General features: G+C 43.7%; 1 protein-coding gene across 2 annotated transcripts in view; it reads left to right on the forward strand.

Annotated features, from left to right (window-relative positions):
* The window catches only part of LOC138510519 (zinc finger protein 436-like), a 73931-nt gene that overhangs the window by 5687 nt on the left and 45503 nt on the right, over positions 1–22741 (forward strand). For both annotated transcript variants that reach the window (XM_069626231.1, XM_069626232.1), the window contains exons 2-3: positions 3438–3564; positions 17002–17112. In XM_069626231.1, the coding sequence (XP_069482332.1) occupies positions 3438–3564; positions 17002–17112 (238 nt within the window). The remainder of the gene's footprint in view (positions 1–3437; positions 3565–17001; positions 17113–22741) is intronic.

The raw sequence follows: 22741 nt of genomic DNA on the forward strand, positions 1-22741 counted from the left end.
TCATGTGACTGCCACCTGCTGTTGTGCGAGGTCCCACTTGCTCAGGGCGGCCCCTGCCGTTTGGACCATCCCCACTTTTAGTCTGTACTGTTAGGACTTTGCCACAATAAATAAATAGATATACTTGGTAGCGAGTGGAGGCGAGTTTACCTTCCCCCACACTATCCCTTTCAAAGTGACCGCCCAGCCTTCCCTTCTTGGTACTCACATGAGTGGAAGTCTATAAATTGCATGTACATACTGCCGCTAGACCTTGGATGTTTGTATATTTCTATTTTGTCTGCTAGTTATTGTTCCTGATTTATGTCCCTTTACACTACCCCTTCACCACCTTGCTCACTTAATCTACTCAACCATTGCAATTTGTAAATTTACCCTAGCTGTGTACTGCCTCTGTCCCCACTAATGTATCCTCTATAGGTTATTTCATTTAGAAATGATTGCCTCCCTTCTAATGCCTACGAATACAAAGTACAAACAATGCCAGAAGAAAGTTGATTGTGAGAACAAGGTGGGGAAAGGGTACTGCCAGATGCTTGCATATCCCTCACTTGCTTCTCCCTAATATTTGTACTTCACATAAGTTAGGATCAGTTGATGCCCGCTCCCAGAACCGCACACCCCCATTTCCAATTTCTCCAGGCTTCCCATGACATTCCCCTCACGATTACAATACACGTGGATTTGTGGCGAATGGAAACTTAGTTATATAATGGAATGGTTTATATGTCCCTTTGCCGACAGGTTTTATTTCAAAGTAATGTTTTTTGGAAAACATTACTTGGACTTTTGTATTTTATTTTCTCCTCCCACCCCCAAACCTCCCTCTTCCTATGCTATTATCCCTACCCCAACCTCCTCCTCACCCCTTTTAACCGCTTCCCTCTATATATTTCGATGTGATTTTTCAAAGTCATTACTTCGAAGAAAATCATGTCAGCAAAACACTGCGATACCAGTGGAAAGTGTGAGCAAAAGGCAACTTTTGCCATTGCAAGAAACACCACCAACATACCAATGCGAGTGGAGAGAATCCATATATTAAACCATTGACCCTTTTTCTTACTATGTACTGTGGCGGTCAGAATCAAGAGACTCATAAGTACTTTTTGTGAAGGCATCATGAAGTAAGACACAGACAACAGACAACAGATTCACTTTTTAAGGAAAACAACTTTTATTTCAAATGTCAGGTTGGATTAAGGCCTAACTTGCCCTATGCTAAGGTGGGATTTCCCTACCTAAAGAAACTAAGGATAGTCTGTGTCAGTAAATTCAATTTAAAGTCTGTCTGTGTCCAAAACCTATGCTTGCCCTCACAATTAAAGATCTACAATGTGTAGGGTTGTCAGCACAAAAAAAGTGTTCAAAATAAAGGTTCTGAGTTTCTTCGAGCTGGGGCTTGGTTTAGCTTCACCTACCCCAAGTTCAAATAGTTCCACAAAGAAAAGCTTGGGGTTCTCTTCCCCAAGCGTAACAAAATCCAGAAAGATCGCAGGGGTCTCTTCCCCAAGTTTGTCAGTTCCAAGGTATCTCAGAGTTTCCTTCCCCAAGATCAACACAGTTCCAAAAAGGTTCAAGTCTCTTGAGATGAGATGCACCAGTATTGCACAATTCCCACTCGCACTGCTTTTACCTGTGTCATAATGTTTTTTCTTTACTTCAGCACTGATATCACACTGCCTTGGTCTCTGGGCTCTTTCTTGGCTCTTTCCCAGATTGGGCTAATCGGTCTAGGCTCAGTTGTCGGACCATACGGTCCACCCATTACCGGTCACGCAACTGATAACCCTTGACACTTTGTGATGCTCTTGATCCTTCTGGAGTAACACTGGTTTTCCACTTGGCACCATTGTCAACACTTTTGCTGTGGTTTCATTCTGCAGTTTCTTTACTTTGCCACAACTTGCATTTCACCCTTTGTATAGTGGCAGTATTTTGGCTTTGTCTCAACTTGCATCCAGCTTGCTCGTCTGAGCTCAACAACCTGTTTCTCACAATTACTTTCAATTAGTTCATAATTGTTCATACCAACTTTCACTTTGTTTCTCAATGCTGGCAACTAATTTCACTTCTTTCAACATAGCACAATATTCAATTTCCATATCGTTTCTCTAGTTCGGTATTCAATATTGGCCGTTGTATTTTCCCCAATACTGGGCCCCTTTTCCATGTCTCATTGTTTCTTCACAATTATTGGGTAATTCATGCACAACTCTTTTGGCTTCACAACGGTTCCAAAACCTCTTGTTACGCACCTCTTGCTTATGCTGTAAGATTAACTGTCCTGCATTTGCCCCAGAGCACCCCCGGTAATTATCTCTCGCACTCACAGGGAGCTGCTCTGATTAGTCGTGCACCTTTGTGCAGTTCTTCGTTCCTCTCTCTCATCAGGTAGGTGTTGGGAGTCACAGCGAGCAGCACTCGCTCTCGGAGAACCTTTAGGCTGCATCCTGCAGCATGTAGGAGTTCTCTGTGTTCCCCAGCTCCAGCTGGGAGCACATAATACCAGCCAGTACTGGGGCTTGGGTCCCATTGATGCTCTCTTATGGCACAGCACGTTCTTCCTCCCTGGGGCACTCACAGTGTCCTCTTTGCTGGTCTGGTTCACGCCTGCTCCTCATCACATGGCAGCCACCTTCTCTCCTGGCAAGTTATCCCTGCAGTGTGGTGCGGGACTGCTTTTAAGTACCTGTGGCCTCTCAATAGGCTGCAGGTGCTGGTAGTTTGCCTGACCCTCATTCTGACAATTAGGACATGCCTGATCCTTCATATGCCTCTTCCTCGTACTAAAGTGGTGAAACTCACTAGAAGTGTGTATTGCTCTAAGTCGCCTCTTCCTCGTCCCAGTTTAAAAGGGGCACATTTTAAAGTTTATAGTGTGTGTGAGTGTGCAAGAGATGGGGACAGTGTTATATCGGGAATTTCTCATATTTCTTTATTCTCTGAGTTGATATATATTTGAGGATTTGGGGAATCATTACGAGAGTTCTGAGGAAGTTCTACCTGGCCAATATAGAGAGAGGTCCTTCGGATTGGTCTCTTACTAGTCTTTCTATAACAAGGCTGTTTCCATTTGTTATCCTGAGCGGAGGGAACCAGAGTCTGATAACATGACCCTCTTAAAGCTTCAGGCATGAGAGGTCCATCATGAAAAGGAAAGGGGGAATACTGTGTCTCACCTGCAGAGGTCCTCGCTCCACTCCCCCCATGGCCCTCCACCCATGTGATCCTCCCTCGCATATCCACCCCCAAGGTCGGCATCCAAAAGCGATTGCCGACCTTGGGGCCGCATCCCTGGCCACCTGAGAAGAGGATGAAGTGAGAATGCACTCGCGTTTCTCACATAACGTACAGCACTCCAGAGCTCAATGATTGTGGTGAGAAGTTTCTTGTAAATAAACCAGAAATTAGTATTCAAAAACGTTTTCTTTTAGGTACCAATTACATTCCGCGATGTTGCAGCCTATTTTTCGGAGGAGGAGTGGAAGCTGTTACACGAATGGCAGAAGGAGCTTTACAGGAACGTGATGAAGGAAATTCAGCAGGCTTTCATTTCACTGGGTAAAGTGTCACACTATTTGTTCTCTTAAGCTTTATAAAATCTCTAGTGCATCTGCCTTCATTTTCCAGTTTTTGGATTCTTAAAACATATTGTGCTTATTTGTGATAGAAGCCACAAAGAACTATTATTTTTTCATACAGAGATTCAGCACTTGATCAGGTAACCTGCACAAGTGTTAATTAATGTAAACCAAAAGGGAGAGAATGCAATCTGACCCACAGTTAGTTACAAACACTTGCTATGCGATAGTTAATGTTCAAGATCCCCCAAATCCACATAAAGTGCCTTATTTGACATTTTCTATTCAAAATGTTGATCTTCATATGGGTCACTTCTAAGTTTGTTGGACTACTCCAAACTGGGCCTGTTTACACATGCATGCTATTTCCATCCAAGTAATGATGAGCACTGCAAATACAAAGCACTAGGTTTCCCGTAGGCCTTCCTCTTTCCCTAGTATTATCATGGCAGCAGTGAATGTAATATCACGTCCGGCTTTGCCATTTACCACCGTAATCACCAGTATTCATGCAATTCTCGAAAACCTAAACATAAGTCTCATGCACCTCTTATCTATCTGTCATCCAGTGCATGCCCCTGATGTGTTTGGATAGCGTGTCATGATCAAGCTGATATGTAGTAGTAGAGTCGATGAACAGTCTTAAATTGGCATGATCTATACCTGTGAAGGCAAGTGCCTCTGTACGCACATTCCAGAATAAAGACAACTCGCTAGGGAAATAGGCCTGGAGATAGCGTTGCAAGGATAACAAGGTTTAATTATACAGAATACAAATATCAGCAAAGGACACTGCTACTCAAGAGCGCTATGAATCTTCTACAGCAAAGCAGAGGTTCAAAAAGCCTTGTGGCGTCATTGTATGTAGTACAAACTAATACTACTCATTGGTTAGACATTATGGATGGGACTGCTCCATAGGGGATGTCAAGCGGTAATTGGTTGGTTCTTCTCTGTCGATCAGAATCCACATGGGTCAGCTGGGCTCATCTCGCAGTGAAGGTTGGGTCACATATTTAAAACATTGGGCCTCATTACAAGTTTGCCGAACCGGTAACAATGGTGCTGGTAAGCTACCGGCACCGTTGTTACCGGACCGGCAAACTATGAGGTCTGCTTGCGGGTGCCTTTGTCGCCCGCCAGGTGTGACCTGACGGGTGGACCAGCACCCGCAAGCAGACCATGTCGGATGCACCGGCACCATTCACGAATGGTGCCGGTGCATCCGACCTCCCCATTCCCATTGAGCCCTATCCGGCTCAAATAGGAGTGGGGATGTTTTTTTTCCAGCGTCCGGGAATGGGCAATTACCGGGTCGACCGCAATTGTAATACCCCAGTAATTGCCCATTCCCAGGTGTCGGAAAAAAAACAACTCTGGTGGCAGCAGTGCCGGTTTGACCGGCACAGCTACCGCTAAAGTCGTAATGAGGCCCATTGTTTCTATCTAAACTTAACATGCTAAGCCAGAATATTAAAGGAATAGTGCGCTCAAAAATATTATTGCCTTATAAGATTGGCAATAACCCAAAACATACATTAAACATATTTTTAATGAAAGTTCCTATGTAAACTTTTGAGCAAACGAGGTTCAAAGCGTTTACATGGGAGCATCCATTTTGCCATTTCAGGCAGCCTCCTCAGCTCATGTTAAACTCTGCCCTGGCGGCACTAACCAAGCAGCAAAAGCCCCCTACTGGGAGCTTTTGTTTACTGCAGCCAGAGCAGAGCTCAACATGAGCTGAGGAGGCTGCCTTCACTTTCATTTTACGTTTTCAGTGCTCCCCAATCCCAGGGAAGCACAGAAAACGTAAAATGAAGGCAAAGAGTGAAGGCGCGGCAATTACAAATACAACGTTGTTGTATTTGTGATTGTCGTGGTTGGAAAACCACGGAAATCATAAATACAAGAACGTTGTATTTCTGACTGCAGCAGCGGCTTTCGCTTGGAGTCTCCTGGGCTCCCTCAGGGTTGGGGGGAGCCCAGGAGACTCCAAGCGAAAGCCGCCGTAGTTTGAAATACTGTGGCATTTCAAAACACAACCGTGTTGTGTTTCTGCCTGCAGCGGCTTTCACTTTGAGTCTCCTGGGCCCCCCCGGGAGAACCCGGGAGAGTCAAAGTGAAAGCCGCTGCAGACAGAAACACAAAGCAGTTGTATTTAAAAATGCTGCGGTTTTCTTTCTAAGTTTCTCGGGCTCCTCCGGCTTGGAGGAGTGCGAGAAACTTAGAAAGAAAACCGCAGCGTTTTTAAATACAACAACATTGTATTTATGTTTGCGGTAGTTTGAGCTTAGAGCCCAGGGAACTCCAAGCTGAAGCCACCGCAAACATAAATGCAACGTTTTTAAAAGCTGCGGTTTTCTTTCTAAGTTTTATGGGCTCCCCCAGGCCAGAAAACTTAGAAAGAAAACCACGGCTTTTATATTTGCAGTGCTTATTTAAAAAAAGAAATAAGCACTTACCTAGATGCAGCTTTCCTGCCTGCATTCTCTGGTCTCCGGCACCAATGAAGCAAAAGCCACCCAGTGGTAGCTTTTGTTTATTACAGCTGGCTGGCTTTTGCTTCATTAGTGCCGAAAGGGCAGCACTGGAGGCTCATCCATTTCACAAAATGGATGCCTCCTAGTGCTTCAAATTTTTGAGTTTGAGCTTCGTTTGCTCAAAACTTTATATACGGACTTTGTTTAAAAATCTTTTTTATATATATTTTTGATTATGGGTCATCTTTTAGACAATACAATTTTTGAGCACACTATTCCTTTACGTCATTGTGGCAGGCACGTTGGCAGCACACAAAATCGTGCCAAGGAGAAGGGAAGATGAAATACAGTCATACTGACCCACACACTCTGGGTTTCGTTGATACCGCAGTTCCTGCGCGCAAGGTCTCCACCCCGAAGGCTTGATCTTTAATTTATCCTCCTTTGGTCCCTCGTGTTACATAGAATGTGTGTTGCTTCGTGGAAGAAATACGGCAGCATCAGGTTAGATCTCTTGTGGACACTTAATGGAGGTAGGGACCTGGTGGGTGAAAGAAACAATGATGCGAGTGTCAACTCGGTGGTGTGGGGCTGGCTCCAGCCTAGCTGGCTGGGGGTTAAAAGCCTATTGGCAGGTTAGTGGAGATGGATGGACACAGTGCGGAGCCTGGTGTTGTCTCACGCTCTTAACAAGGCGCATTCTTTCAGATGATACTGAATATTTGCAACACCAAAGGGAGGAAGAGAACTGGACTTCCGTGGGAACAAGGCTCGCACGGCACCAGTGCGAAATGAAGCCCTGGGCAGGGACAAGAGCATTGTAAGCCTTTTCAGGGCTTGCTACAAAATGGAGTCGAGGGCTGTGGGCTTTTCTAGGGTCGTGCATCTACTTCTAGGCACTGCAGGGCCTTTACGTGTGGCCTTATAATGTGGATTGCTCCCCTCCTGTATATTATATCACCTCTTAAGGTGATTGCCTTATTTGGAAGCATCTGGGCGGGGGCGGGATAGGCTCATTTCCACCCCAATATCTGCCATCAAACGTTTGTCTCCATTCGCCATATTTTTCTTTATTTTTATTTTTTTTATTACAGTTTTGGTTGAATATTAGGACAAATATTTACCATTTTCTAATCTTTAGGATGGGGGAATACATTTCTTACAGTTACCAGAGAAACTGGCAATATATAGATGAAGCACCACGTCATAGAACTATTTTGCACTAGGTAGGTGATCCCATCCACAGTGTGCACAAGAAAGCAAAAACCTTTTTAACTTGTAGATATTTAAAGAATATTTAATTGGGAAGTGGGTGGGGGATGGGGGTTTTAAAAATATCTGACCTGTCGCTTTTTTTTACAAATTGCACTATAACAGCAAAATTAAGGCATCTTAAATGCCTTTCTTGTCTGCACATCCACTATGCAGTGTTCCCCATGCTATCATATTAGTATTCCAAGATCAGCATAACTACATAAGTCTACCACAAACAGCGGCCCAGTTCCCCATTGCCTACTCATACACACAGCAGGACTGCTCTGAAGATATGGAGGCCTTTTGTCAACATTGTTATTTTGTTATATTGACCAAACCAATTCAGGATGCAGGGAGATGCATGTATCATCTACATGTAGTGCATGTATATCGTCAACACATTTCATTTGTTGGTCTTTTTGAAAGTAACTTCGAACATACACTATCAACATTTAACAAAGCAATTGGATAATAGAATGCTCTAAGTTGTGGGTTTCTCATTTTGTGGGAAACCACATATTTTTGAAACCCTCCAAAGGTCTAGTATTACCCATTCCATACCTATACTTCGGAATACCTCTAAATGGACAGGCCCAACGATATCCCAAAATATGAATCACTCCTCAAATTGGATACCGTCTTCTATTCTATTCTATTAAATGTTTATAAAGCGCTAACTCGCCCACAGGCCTCGTAGCACTTACAGACAATACAAACAGACAAACAGATAGCCTGGATGGGCGGGCGTATGCCAAGATTACTGTCTGTGGTTTACATGGGTTGAGTCAGGAGAGCCGATCTAGATACCACCTCCGTCAAACAGATGGATTTTGAGGGCTCTCCTGAATTTGCCGGACAATGGCAATTGCCTGATAGAAATGGGGAGGTCCGTCCAGACCCTTGGTCCCCAGGCATTAAAGCTCAGGTCACCATATGTCTTTAAAACGTGGTGGAAATAGAAGGTCCCTGTTGTTGGTGCGCAGGGTTCGTCTTTGTGGCAGTCTCTTGATGCGTGACTTAAGGTACCTGGGTGCAGTGCCTGCAAGGCCCTTGTATACTCGGCAGGATGCTTTAAATTGGACACTTTGATAAACGGGGAGCCAGTGTAGCTTCCTCCAGGCATTGGCTACATGGTCCTAGTGTCCTATGTCACAATCTGTTCTGACTGCTCCGTTCTGGAGTGTCTGCAATTTCTTTACATTGACCTTTGTAGTGCCAACCAATAATCTGTTGCAGTAATCAAACTTCGAGTTAATGTTCGCTGTAGGTATTAGGGCTCTGTTGGCCTCTGAGAGGTATGGTTGAATCTGCTACAGCAGATGAGTTGTATACTTGCAACTGGAACTTACATGGGCAACATGTTTGTCAAAGTTTAGATTGTAGTCAAAGACCACTCTCAATGCCTTGACAGGTGTCCAGTCATAATATCGAATACAAAATTTCGAATGTCAAAAATGTCGAATCAAAAATGTCGAAAAAAAAAAATGTCGAATTATTTTTTTTTTCGATATTTTTTTTTTGGGCTCTAGTTTATATAAAAAAAATAGGTAAAAACAAAAAAAAAAGAAAAAACGGGGGTTGGGGGGAACCCCCCCATTTCGGAAAAAAAAGTCATAAAAAATAAATTCGACATTATTTTTTTCGACATTTTTTTTTCGACTTTTTGACTTTCGAAATTTTTGATTTCGAAATTATGTCTATAAACCGTCTTGACATGGCTTGAGACCTGAACAGTGGCCCCTCCAACTGGGAATGCTCCATATTGGGGGTCTAAAGTCTTAAGTTTAGCTGTGCTGCCAGCAATCAATATCTGTCTTCTTGTCATTTAGTGCCAAGACGTTGTCTCTCATCTAGGTTATAATGGCGACAAATTTGGTACCCAGCACAGAGTCCACCTCATAAGAACATGTCAGTTCCAGGACAATCTGCGTGTTGTCTGCATAACTTGCGTATTTAACACCCAGACCGTCCAGGAAATCAAAACAGGGCTTAGAGTATATGTTATATAGTAGCGGGACACGCTGAAACCTTGGGGGACGCCACAACTAAAAGACTCCATGAGCCACCTTAGCTCTCCTCAGTCCCAGGAAGGGTCTAAACCAATTTGCTGCTGGTTTAGAGCATCTGCCCACCTCAATGAGCCTGTCCGCCAGCCTATCAGGATCAACAAGATCGAATGCGGCAGATAGCCACTCTGCCCTGATCAACCATTCCAGTTAGCATGGATTTAACATCCACCAACGCCATTTCCGTTCCATGATTTTTCCGAAAGCCGGATTGTCCATTGGACAGGATGCCCCTCTCCTCAACAAAAGTATCATATTTTATGCAGGTAACTTTATCAATGATCGTGAGGAGGAAGAGGACATTAGTTATGGGGCGATAGTTTAGAGGTTCCTGCTGATCTAACCCTTCCTTTTTCAGTAGAGGGTAATCCAGGCTTCCTTTATGCATTCTGGAACTGCCCCTTCCTGAAAGGAACGATTTATGAAAGATGTAACTGAGGCAGCTATGCTTGGAAAATATTTTTTAAACATGGATGCAGGGAATATGTCACCCATACAAGATGTGGATTTGAGGTTTTCGACAATTGACAATATTTCCTCATCTGTAACCAGCCTGAACGAGAAGACATCATCATTGTTTATCTCATCAGTGCTGACAGTCATAGCTTCTACACCAGTCGCATGCCGATTATGGAGATTTGGTGGTATGGGCCCTTGGTGCTATTTAACCCTTAGCACAAAGCTATTGTGAATTTTCTGACACTATGCATCATTCACAAGTGACTGAGGTTCCTGGGATTTCCCCTTGAGCTCTCCTAAAATGTTAAACAGCTCTCTGGTGCTAGATCTAGCTCCCAGAGTGTGCTCCTCCAATTTGGCTTTTTTTGCTCCCAGGATGACATCCTTGTAGTGCTTGGCTTCACTATCCCCATTTCCGCTTTCCAGCCCCAAAACCTTAAATAGACAGCTTCAATTATGTTACATATGATAGCGAATGTAGCAGTTCATAAGTGTTGTCTGAAAGTCCTGGAAGAGCCAAGTCTTCCAAGAAATTCACTACTTCCTGCTAGTTTACATTTTCCTGATATAGAGATGGATACCATCTCAAGGATGCTCTCGTAATTGCTCCTGAGGTTTATTCCCATCATCCAACTCTATTTCTTTAATTTCATTTTGCAAATTCATGTTTCATTAACATCACCATGCTCTTATTGTGCATTGTCTCTGACCCACGCTAATATTGTTATTGGTACATACAGTTCCTTCAGCACAATGAGTTCTGTTAGGAGGATCTGTAATCTCTTTGTCTGCTCTTTAAAATTAGTACCCGGTGGTGGAGGTGGGGGTTGTGGAAGCCCCTCAGCCAATGAGAAGGCTCGGTACAGGGCAAGGCTCGGTACAGGGCAATTACCAGTGGTAATTGCCCCGCTCCAAGCCGCCTCACAGCTGGAGACTGCCATCTTCCCCTGCAAGGGAATGAGGTAAGTGTGGTCCCCCTCCCCTCCCTCCTCCCCCCCCATCCACAGATTTCCCCTCCCCCATGCCCAACCCCCACTTATCTTCTTTAAAGCACATTTCAGGAGCGGACGTGATGGGTCTCCAGCGTGACAGGCTGCCATGGAAAAGAAGAAAGGACTACATGTACTCCCTTCTCTCCTTTCTATCTCCTTTCTATGGAAGCCATTTCTTTAAAACTTTTTTTTAATGTACATCAAGGAAAGAGAGAAGGGACTAAGTGTAGTCCCTTCCCCGGTTTCCATGGCAGGCATTTTTTTGGTTTACTTTTTTGTCAATGGCCGCCATGGAAAGGGAAAACTTCCCTTCCCTGTCGGCCATTTATTTAACTTTTTTTTTTTTTTCTGTTCAAAACTGCTTTTAATACCCTGGACCTACGGGTTGGGGTGTTCGGGCTTGTAACTATGGGCCCCAGGACATTACCTGAAGTGGTAATGCCCCCCCTGCGAGGGGCTTATTGCTTAATTGAGGACTTTTTATGAACGCACTAAACCCTGCTACATTAAAAGAAAGACATCTGATCGGACACCATATTTGGTGAAAAGCTATTCTCTTCCTCAATCTAAATGTGGATACGCCCACCTGACAGGATATGCCAGTTGATACTCCAGTTTCTTTTCATGTACTCTACAACTGGACCCACAGGGAGATTACTATTGGAGAATAATCTGACAGACTAATCTCTTCATACAAAATATCTACCCTTGATAAATCATCATGGAGTAAATGATAGTAGCCAATATGTGAGTTGGAAACATTGAGTAAAAAGAAACCTTTTATTTTAGTAGTGTTCATACCTCTCTAGCTTTTCATCATTTCATATGTATTTTAAAGTACCACAGAGCGTCTCTACCCTAGGCTTATTGCATTTAGCATTGTGGATGTACTATCCATCACAGGGTTGGGGGCATAGTTGAAATCACAACATGAATATTTATTTTACCCCATTCCGGGATGATTAAAACATTCAAAAATCCATTTCCATCTCTGAGAACAGCAGTGGTTCATACCACTGAGAGAACCCCAGAGGCAAGGAAAAGCAGTAGCCTTCCTAGTGTGAAGGGTGGAGTCACTAAAAGCCACTCGGGCACCTACAGCTATTCCAACAGTGTTGATTGTTGATTGTACACAATAAACATAGGTGGAGTTGCTGAAGACTCGGGGCAAAAAAGGTGTTTTTGGAAATTGGTGCTAGGACCATCCCTTTCCCTCACCTCCCTTGAGCTACTTCTCCACCTAGCCCAGGTATCTATAACACCAGCTGGTGCTGGTGCTAAAGCTTGGTAACACCTGCTGTTGTTCTCCTTTGGCTAAGGCTGAAATGGTTTTCCAGAGGCACTGACAACCAGGGGGTCTTCTAACTGCCCCTCTCCTATCCCTGCTTAGTGTTCTATGGGAGTTTAGGAATGGTGCATTGCACTTGCCCCGTTGGAATCACTCACCCACAGTCTTACCTTGCTCTTCTACTGAGCCTCCTTCTATTTTGACCCTCTGTCCCTCCGATCTACCACTACGCCTTCCTACACCGTTGGGTGTTAACCTCCCTCACCACTTCTACTACACCCCAGCTGCTACTACCACGTTTCCTCCTACCGCTTCTCCACTATTATTCCTTGCTTACTACTGCTCCTCTGCTACTACCACTTCCTCTTTACTTCCACTCTTCTTCTACTACCACCTCACTACTTCCACCTCTGCACTTCTATCAATACTACCGCCTCTCTGCCACTGCCACTTCTCTTCAACAGCTACTTCACTATTAATATCTCCCACTACTACCTCTTACAACTACTACTACCTTTCACTCATCTCAATAACGCCACCTGTTACTACCACTACTTCACTCTCTCCTCTCACGCACATCCACTCCACAGAACCCCTCTCTCAAACCACCTACACACTTTTTCTCCATCCTCATTTTGGCCTCTTGGTTCTCTTCCCTCCACCTCCGACTTCACCCTTGTAACCTCCCATTAACCCCTTCTTACTGCCTCCTTACATTTTCCTCCCTATCTCAGGATTGGCTCATTCTCCCTAGTCAATCCTACCTAGCTATACTGGAGGGCATGAGTGGGAGGGCAAAGAAACTCCCAAAAGGGCCTTAAGCCTGTCCACTTTGATCCACATGGCTTGCATTGTTCAGGGCATGAATGAAAAGAGCATCCATAGGGGACTGCTGTCCCCTACTGCTACTGCCTTTCTGCAAGCCTCTTTTCCCATAATAAGTCCCTGATGAGCTAGTGGTTTCACTCCCCTCCTCGGTCTTGCCACCGCCGCATCCCGTTGTGTGCCTTTGGACTCCTGCCTCCCTGCTGGAAAAATCTTGCGATTCTGGTCCGCCCTGTGCAGGCCCTGCCCTCAATAGCCCCTACCGCCCAGTAAGGTCTGGGAATGTAAGGTAAGGAGGGGTTCGGAGGGCGTCTACAATCTGGCACCAGTCTCCTCCCAAGTGGCCAGGGAAAGGCAGACTCTTCCTGATCCTTACCTTGGGGGGGTGTACTACAAGTCCCATAATCCATAAGTACTGGAACGAGGAAGAGGGTTTAAGGGTCATTCTGTAGTAGTAGTCGGGCAAAAGCCTAACACCTGAAGGAACCTAAGAGGCACAAAAAGCCCCCTCAGGTGCAGGCAATTAGGAGCTGGAACCTTGGCTGTGTGTATGCAGTAGAAGCAGAAGGAAGAAGGCACAGTGTGGGCAATCCAGGCAGAAGTGGGACAACCAAAGGGATGCCAGAACTTTGATCCAGCAGATTTCACCTGCTTGTTTTGTGATGGTCCTGTTCCGCCAGACTCTGAGGTGCAGAGGCTGCACAGTGGAAGACATGCAGGAAAGATGCCTTTCCCTGTTTGAGCCTAATTGCAGAGATTGCGCACTAAGAAGCGTGCCAGTGACCGTGGTGAGTTGCTGTCGTGAAACTGTGGGTCTCAGGAGTGAGAGGGGCTCCTTAATTGAGTGGTCAGACTGCAGACACCTTCAGTGAGGAAGAGTGTGGGTTCCAAGTGAAGCCAGAAGTCGCGGAAGTGGTGCAACGTGTTGAGAAAGGAAAACGAAAGCCAGCAAGTTAAACCTGATGTTCTGATTCCTTGCGCGACCACTGCCGTCAACAGTATCCAGCTTAGAATTCACTTGCGTAAGAGTAAAAGCGTGGCAAAGTTGTTCGTTCATTCTATAACCATGGAACACTTGAAATGTAGCACTTGCATGTGATTGAGTATTTATATTTCACTCGCGTGAAGAGCAAATGCTGTGGAAAAGCAATTGTTAAACCTTTAACCCTTGTAAAATGTATTAAGAAGTGGTCACGTGTGCCTAATTAAATTTCTCAAAGGAAGAGTGAACCGTGAATTATTATTCATGCAGACAACAATTGTTTCTGGAGAGATGTCAAGTGTTCAAACTATTGTATTTGAAGTTGGAGAGAGCAAGCATTGTCCAAGCCAATAGTATTCCCCTATTGAGACTGAAAGCAGTGTTTTCCAAAGCCAAGAAGCAGTTTAAACAATTCTGTGAGCCAAAGGAACTTTAGCACTGCCCAAGATACAAGTGTGGAAGCATTACTTGAAGCCAAGAGAGTGACACCAAAACTTCTGGGTAATTATTTTGGCTAACAGTTGGCAGAGGGATGAAGGCAAGTTTGGGGAAGGGAAACGTGCTACTTATAAATATCCTTTGACATTATTACAACCTACATTGCCAAAGACTATAGAAGGAAGAGAATTGTGTCCTAAAGGTAATAAGAAGTTGTTGGTTGCAGGTAGACCAGAGAGGCAAAGAGGCTGTCCCTTTGCAAGAGGGATATTCAGAGGAAGACGGTGTTGCCTATTTGAAGGTGTTGCAGTACCTGAAAGTGAATCTTTTCGTAAGCCAAACCTGTTTAGTCAGTGAAGCTGTAGTGGTGTCCCAAAGTGCTGAAGCTGTGGTGGTGTATTTGGTTGTCAGTAGATGCGAGACTTCAGTAGCACAAATGAAGTGGAATACTATGAGGCAAAGAAGTATGACCTCATGGTAAACAATTGTAGAAGTTGAAGTCGTAGAAATAAAAGTGCTGTGAAGTCATCCTGACAAAGACACCTACTGTGAATCCTAATCTTATAAAGAGAGACATGTTAACTGTTAACCAAGAATAACTGTTAACTAAGAACTTTGTTTCACTAACATTTGTAGAAGTTGTATCTCCTTTTAATTGTGATAATTCTCCTTGGACAACTGGAAGCTGTGGAAAAGCATTGTGGCTAGGAATAACATTGATGCTATTTTGGTGAAGTGGAAAATCTTATCACCAAGAGGGGAAGTTTTGCTGTTGTTGGAACTTTGGTTAACGAGATGTTACCTTGACATTAAAACATTAAGTTCTGAATTGAGACTGTATTACCTACATGGACTTCTTGTTTCTTTTTGTTCAACATTGGACGTGAATTTACCTTGTATCCTGGGCAAGGGAGTTCGCCCAGGTTACTAAGAGGTTATCAAGAAACTGTGAATATCTCTGTTGTTGTTTGAATAGCAATATATGTTATTTGTGTATTTGATGTTTAAGTGTGCGGGCCAGACATCCTGTGCGAGTGTTTCCCTTTAGTTCTGTTAGGCGGGGAAATCATTGTCGGAGCAGGGATAGTGAGGTGTTTGATAACATTTATAATTTAATAAAATGGCATATTTTGAACAATCATCCAAAAGTTCTCCACCTCGCATTACTGGTCCCTCACAGGGGGAAGTGGTTGGATTCTCCCTCTCTCCCCAGACAGTGCCTGGAAACAGGCCTGCTCACACCAGGATTTCAGAAGGACCTAGCCTTTTCAGTTTTTCTATCATACCGCTGTGTATCATTTTTGATATTGAGTTAAAAAATGTAGGGTTTCACCATGGCCTGCGTGAGAATTTCTGCCACTCTGGGTATAATTACATGACATAATTACAGTTGCATCTGCCCCATCCATGATCCACTGTATAGACTCTGATCCCCTCATGGTACCTTCAGTCTTGTGATACAGGGGCGTTGCTAGGGGGGGGCTAAGGGGGCTATAGCCCCTGATCTTTTGGTTGTAGCCCCGGATAGAATCTCAGGAGCTAAAGCCAAAAGACTAGCAAGCCCCCAGTCCCAACAGTTCTGACATCAGAGTAGCCCCAGGTCTTTTCCAGACCTAGCAACTCCCCTGTTGTGATATATCAGATTCTAACACGCACATTTCCAAAAAGAAAAAAAAATAGAAGCATGAAATGCACCTCGCCTCAACCTCTTCTTCAACGACAGCAAGGTTACAAATAAAATATGTAAGGCCTCATTACAAGTTGGGCAGTAACAGTAGAACATGCAGTATTTCCAAACACTGCATATTTGTGCTGCCCACCCAATTCCACGTGGGGTATTTACTGCTTGCTCTATTAATAGGAATAGCGCATGTTGAAAAGCCTCTGAAGACACTTCAGAATCTTAACTCCATCAAGAAGTTTGACCACCTCTCCAGTAGTCTACCTAACCTTTCCTTGGAATGCACTAAAGGGTCGGGAATTACTTTTGTGCGTCTACATTTTGTTTTACAGTAGCAGTATGCACGGCTACTCTGTACAACATTAATATTCTCGAAAGGATGATTCAAATAGATTTTTGAAAAAATATATAATAATGCTAGTGGATTTCAAGAGAAATAACCTGTGGTCTTTCTGGAAATGGGCATCCTTTTCTGCCAGTGCAGCAGATATTTCATAATTGGATGAATTTCCAGAAATAGCGCATCTGGTAAAAATAAATACTTAAGTAGGGTTTCCATTTTATTGGCATATGCGTAAAGAAGACTCATGCTGACCTGACTCCCTTTGAGGTAAATGAATTTAACATTATTTCTGGTATGTATTTTTATATCCGAGATATTGTGTGGATGGTAGTCATAGATGTGAATGCATGAATTTAACCTAATTGGCTCTTGAGAGGTACCCTTTTTGTACTGCTTAGTTACTTGGCCCTGACCTAATTTTATGATGGGAAGCGCAAGTTGAGCATAGCTGAATGCCTACCTCCAGTTAGACTATTGCCACATATTGGTGCGCCTAAAACACATAAACATGTCTGTAATCCACATGTTTCATGCAAACTCTATTGGACATATTGTCAATGTACAAGAAGCTACAGGTAAATGACACAATTTGTCTTGCTTTTAAAACAGGTCCTCTGATTGCCACCTCGGTCTTTGCATTAAGAGCAGAAAACAGTGGTGATTTATGCCACGTTGATCTTCAGGACACCAAGAGGAGACAACCTACCAATAACTCTGGAGGTGAGTAAGAGGTGCATAAATGGTGACCTGATAGTTTGACCAAAATGATCAATCTTACTTTTTTCCATGGACACCATACGCTCAAACAGGCACAAATGGGCCACCTAACAGTTGCATATACACATGCACATGTACGTGGCCTACCTTCAGAATAAGATGGGTTACTTTGGGGATACTTGTGCTAGCACTGTTTTATGACAGTTCGAAAACCTTGATGTCAGGGACAGAGAATCTCAATGTAAGGGTAGCAGAGTCTTCCCAGAGTGATGCCAAATCCACTTGAATATTCTTTTTGTTGAACCTGGTTAATTTTACATTGTTTTTTAAGTCTTCCACTGAAATTTGGTCTTCCACACCTGGTTTTTCCATGGCATGGATGGGTGAATGAGAGCCAACAGCCTGGTGTTCAGTGCCTGAGAGATGTTTGCTTTATTTAGCCTTTGAGAGCACAAGAATGGGTATGCGAGTCACCAAAAGCCCTGTTCCCCGTCAACACATCTGATATATGTTTCAATTTAGTGATACAGTAGGCCCATCAAGAATTGTCTCCAACCCCCTTGCCTATATCTCTCACTCTGTCTTGTTTATTTCTAAAATAAAATACGTTCAAAACTCACTAAAGGACAAAATCTGCCTCTGGTTGTAACCAACCATCGGGGCCAGATGACAATGAAACACGGAACGGTTCTAATAAGTCCGACAGGAGTCCGGTGTCTCAACCCTGAGGGAAGTTTACAGAACCACAACTGTCCTTCCTTCGCTCAACCAATGACCTCTGCTGAGGCTGTTTTAGCCCTCCTTCGTTATCGCAGCATCAGCCAAAATGGTTACTGAAGTTATCAATCTATCCTTTTCTCAGGGCACAGTGCCTACCTCCTTCAAGAAGGCTTTAATATCACCACTCTTAAAACACCTTCCTTGAATCCTTCAGTACTGAATAACTTTAGGCCTGTTGCCAACTCTTCTTGGACAGCAAAGATCCTGGAGAGAACAATCACTTTGCAATTCCAGGATTATATAGAAAAAAACATCTTAGACCGTTTTCAATCGGGCTTCCGCCCCAAGCATGGCATGATGTCTGCCCTCCTTGCTGTCTGGGATGACCTAATGGCTAATGCAAACAACGGACAGATGCTCCTATTAATTTTGCTGGACCTCACTGCAGCCTTTGATGCCATGAACCATGTCATTTTATTGACTCTGCTCCAAAGTCTGACAGGGATGACCGAGCAGACTTCCAATTGGTTTAAGAGCTCTCTCTCTCTCTCTCTCTCTCTCTCTCTCATACACTCTCTCATACACTCTCTCTTTCTCTCATATACACTCTCTCTCACACACTCTCTTACACTCTCTCTCATACTCTCTCCCTCATACACTCTCTCTCATACTCTCTCTCGCATACACTCGCACTCTCTCTCATACTCACTCTCTCTCTCATACACTCTCTCTCTCTCATACACTCTCTCTCTCTCTGTCTCTCTCATATACACTCTCTCTCATATACACTCTCTCTCATACACACTCTCTCATACACTCTTACACCCTCTCTCTCTCATACACTCTCTCTCATACTCTCCCTCTCTCTCATACACACACACTCTCTCTCTCTCATACACTCTCTCTCATACTCTCTCTCGCATACACTCGCACTCTCTCTCATACTCACACTCTCTCTCTCATACACTCACACTCTCATACACTCTCTCTCTCTCTTTCTCTCTCTCATACACTCTCTCTCATACTCTCTCTCATACACTCTCTCTCTCATACACTCTCTCTTTCTCTCTCTCATACACTCTCTCTCCCATACACTATCTCATACACTCTCACTCTCATATACTATCTATCTCATGCACTCTCTCTCTCTCTCATACACTCACAAACTCTCACTCTCATACTCTCTCTCATACACACTCTCTCTTACACTCTCTCCCTCTCTTACACTCTCTCTCTCATACACTCTCTCTCGCTCTCTTACACTCTCTCTCTCTCACACACTCGCTCTCTCTCTCTCTTTCTCTCACACACTTACACTCTCTCTCATACTCTCTCCCTCATACACTCTCTCTCATACTCTCTCTCGCATACACTCGCACTCTCTCTCATACTCACTCTCTCTCTCATACACTCTCTCTCATACACTCTCTCTCTCTTTCTCTCTCATATACACTCTCTCTCTCATATACACTCTCTCTCTCATACACACTCTCTCTCTCATACACTCTTACACCCTCTCTCTCATACACTCTCTCTCATACTCTCCCTCTCTCCCATACACACACACTCTCTCTCATACACTCTCTCTCATACTCTCTCTCGCAATGCACTCGCACTCTCTCTCATACTCATACTCACACTCTCTCTCTCATACACTCACACTCTCTCTCTCTTTCTCTCTCTCATACACTCTCTCTCATACACTCTTACAGTCTCTCTCGCTCATATACTATCTCTCTCATACACTCTCTCTCATACTCTCTCTCATACACTCTCTCTCATACACTCTCTCATACTCTCTCTCATACACTCTCTCTCATACACTCTCTCTCATACACTCTCTCTCATACACTCTCTCTCATACACTCTCTCTCTCATACACTCTCTCATTCTCTCTCTCTCTCATACACTCTCTCTCATACACTCTCTCTCTCTCTCATACACTCTCTCTCTCATACACTCTCTCTCACACTCTCTCTCTCATACTCTCTCTCATACTCTCTATCTCTCTCTCTCATACACTCTCTCTCTTTCATACACTCTCTCTCTCATACACTCTCTCTCTCTCATACACACTCTCTCTCATATACTCTCTCTCTCATACACTCTCTCTCATACACTCTCTCTCATACACCCTCTCTCTCATACACACTCACTCACACTCTCTCTCATACTCTCTCTCATTCTCTCTCTCTCACTCTCTCATACACTCTCTCTCTACACTCACACTCTCTCTCATACTCTCTTACTCTCTCTCTCATACTCTCTCTCTCATACTCTCTCTCATCCACTCTCTCTCTCATACACTCTCTCTCTAATACACACACTCTCTCTCTCTCTCTCATACTCTCTCTCTCATACTCTTTCTCTCATTCTCTCTCTCTCTCGCATACACACTCACTCTCACACTCTCTCTCATACCCTCTCTCTCATACACTGTCTCATACACTCTCTCTCATACACTCACACTCTCTCATGCACTCTCACACTCACTCTCTCTCTCATACACTCTCACACACTCTTTCTCATACATTCTCACACTCACACACTCTCTCTCATACATTCTCACACTCTCTCATACACTCTCTCTCATACACTCTCTCTCATACACTCTCTCTCTCATACACTCTCTCTCATACACTCTCTCTCATATACTATCTCTCTCATATACTATCTCTCTCATATACTATCTCTCTCATATACTATCTCTCTCATACACTCTCTCTCTCATACTCTCTCTCTCATACACTATCTCTCTCATACACACTCCCTCATACACTCTCTCACACACTCTCTTACATTCTCTCTCATACTCTCTCTCTCATACACACTCTCTCATACACTCTATCTCTCATACTCTCTCTCATACACTTTCTCATACTCTCTCTCTCTCTCTCTCTCTCTCATACACTCTCTCTCTCATACACTCTCTCTCTCATACACTCTCTCTCATATACACTCTCTCTCATACTCTCTCTCTCCCTCTCTCATACACTCTCTCTCTACACTCACACTCTCTCTCATACTCTCTCATACTCTCTCTCTCATACACTCTCTCTCATACTCTCACTCACTCTCTCATACACTCTCACACTCTCTCATACATTCTCACTCTCTCTCATACATTCTCACACTCTCACACTCTCTCTCATACACTCTCTCTCATACACTCTCTCTCTCATAAACTCTCTCTCTCATACACTCTCACACTCTCTCATACACTCTCACACTCTCTCATACACTCTCTCTCATACTCTCTCTCTCTCTCATACACTCTCACTCTCTCTCTCATACACTCTCACACTCACTCTTTCATACACTCTCACACTCACTCTTTCATACACTCACTCACTCTCAAACTCACTCGGTCACTCTCACGCACTACACTACACTCCCTCACTCCCACTCACTAACTCTCGCTCACTCTCTCTCCCCTTGTTTAACACCTCTTCTAACTCTGGCGTCCCTAACCCCAAGTTAGTATCTACTGTATAAAACTGGCTTATACTAGACATAAGAACCTAAAGGCAGGGTACCTTCTGTAACTAGACTTCCTAACTGCCCCTACTCTATCCAGTTGTTACTTTTCAGTAGGGATAGGAAATTGCTCTTCCTGCTGCATTCAGTCATTACGTCACGTTCCATTTCTGCACTCACTCCTGCACTACACTCCTGTGCAGATGGGCCTTTAATCACCTTAACCCAAACAGGCACACATGGATGTACATAAAGCAAATGTATTGTACAATTCTCGGGGAGCAGTTAGATGGTGTTGCAGGACCAAACTAATCAAAGTCTCAACAAACCACATCAGTTCACATCTTTTATTTTTATGTATTTATTTTATTTATTTGCATTTGTTAAGCGCACTTGCAGCCCGTGGGCATCGAGGCGCTGTTACAAGAATATGTAAGCAATTTTGATTAAGGTAAACAAAAGTCTCTTAGTTACAGAAGGTAGAGATAGTGTGCGAAACAGAAGAAAGCAAGGTAGCAATCCGAAGCAAGTAAACAGTGGTTAGGTATACAGTTTGCATAAAGAACGTAGTCAACTAGATAAAGAGTTTGGTTTTGATGGCTTTGCGGAAGGCAAGGTGTGAGTCTATCATTCTTAAGTGAAAAGGCAGAGCATTCCAGTGGGTTGCTGCAAGGGTGGGGAAGCTAGAGCATCCCGCGCGGGCTTTTCGGGTTTTGGGAGTGACGATCATGCTTTTTTATACAGCTTTGCAACAGTTACAACACTCCCAAATACTTTATTGCAGTCGTTCCCCGCCAAACATGATTGGATAACACCCTCTTCAAAGAAATACCATCTTTCCCCAATTCCTACATTTTCATTGGCCAGCTTTATCTAAATAATTGTCTTCAGATCATAGTCATAAAACACCTCTTTTTATGATTTGTCCATAGTAGGTCATGACGTACACATGGTTAAACATTGGCATTGAAAACATAATGTTTACTAGCGATAACTGGCCTTAGCCGTTTAAACCCTAACTCTTGATTTGCACATGACTCGCATGGCTACTCCCGCAATACGAGGGGTGTGGGTGAATGATGTCTCTTTGTTCATGATGCTATCTCATTTCCAAGGTCACCATTCCATTTAAACCTTCCAATTTGCAAACACTCCCACTTTATTGGACAAGAGAAACTCCTAAATAGCTTTAAGCACTAACTTAGCCCAAGTTTTACCACTGACCAAAATAAATAACGAAACTTCTGTCACACTCTCAGGCAGCAGGAGATTACATTCACAATATACAAGACTTATCAGACCATAAAAACTCAGGGCTATTTCTGCAGCTGCTGACCGCAAAGGTTGCAAAGTTACTCATTCACCTGTCGTTCGCCGTCTGAAAACCTGGAAAGGTCAGTTTAAAAATTCAAAAGTGCCTTTTGAAAAAGTGCCC

The sequence above is a fragment of the Ambystoma mexicanum genome, chromosome 6p (genome assembly GCF_040938575.1).
Source record: "Ambystoma mexicanum isolate Mex_15411 chromosome 6p, UKY_AmexF1_1, whole genome shotgun sequence".
NCBI lineage: Eukaryota > Metazoa > Chordata > Amphibia > Caudata > Ambystomatidae > Ambystoma > Ambystoma mexicanum.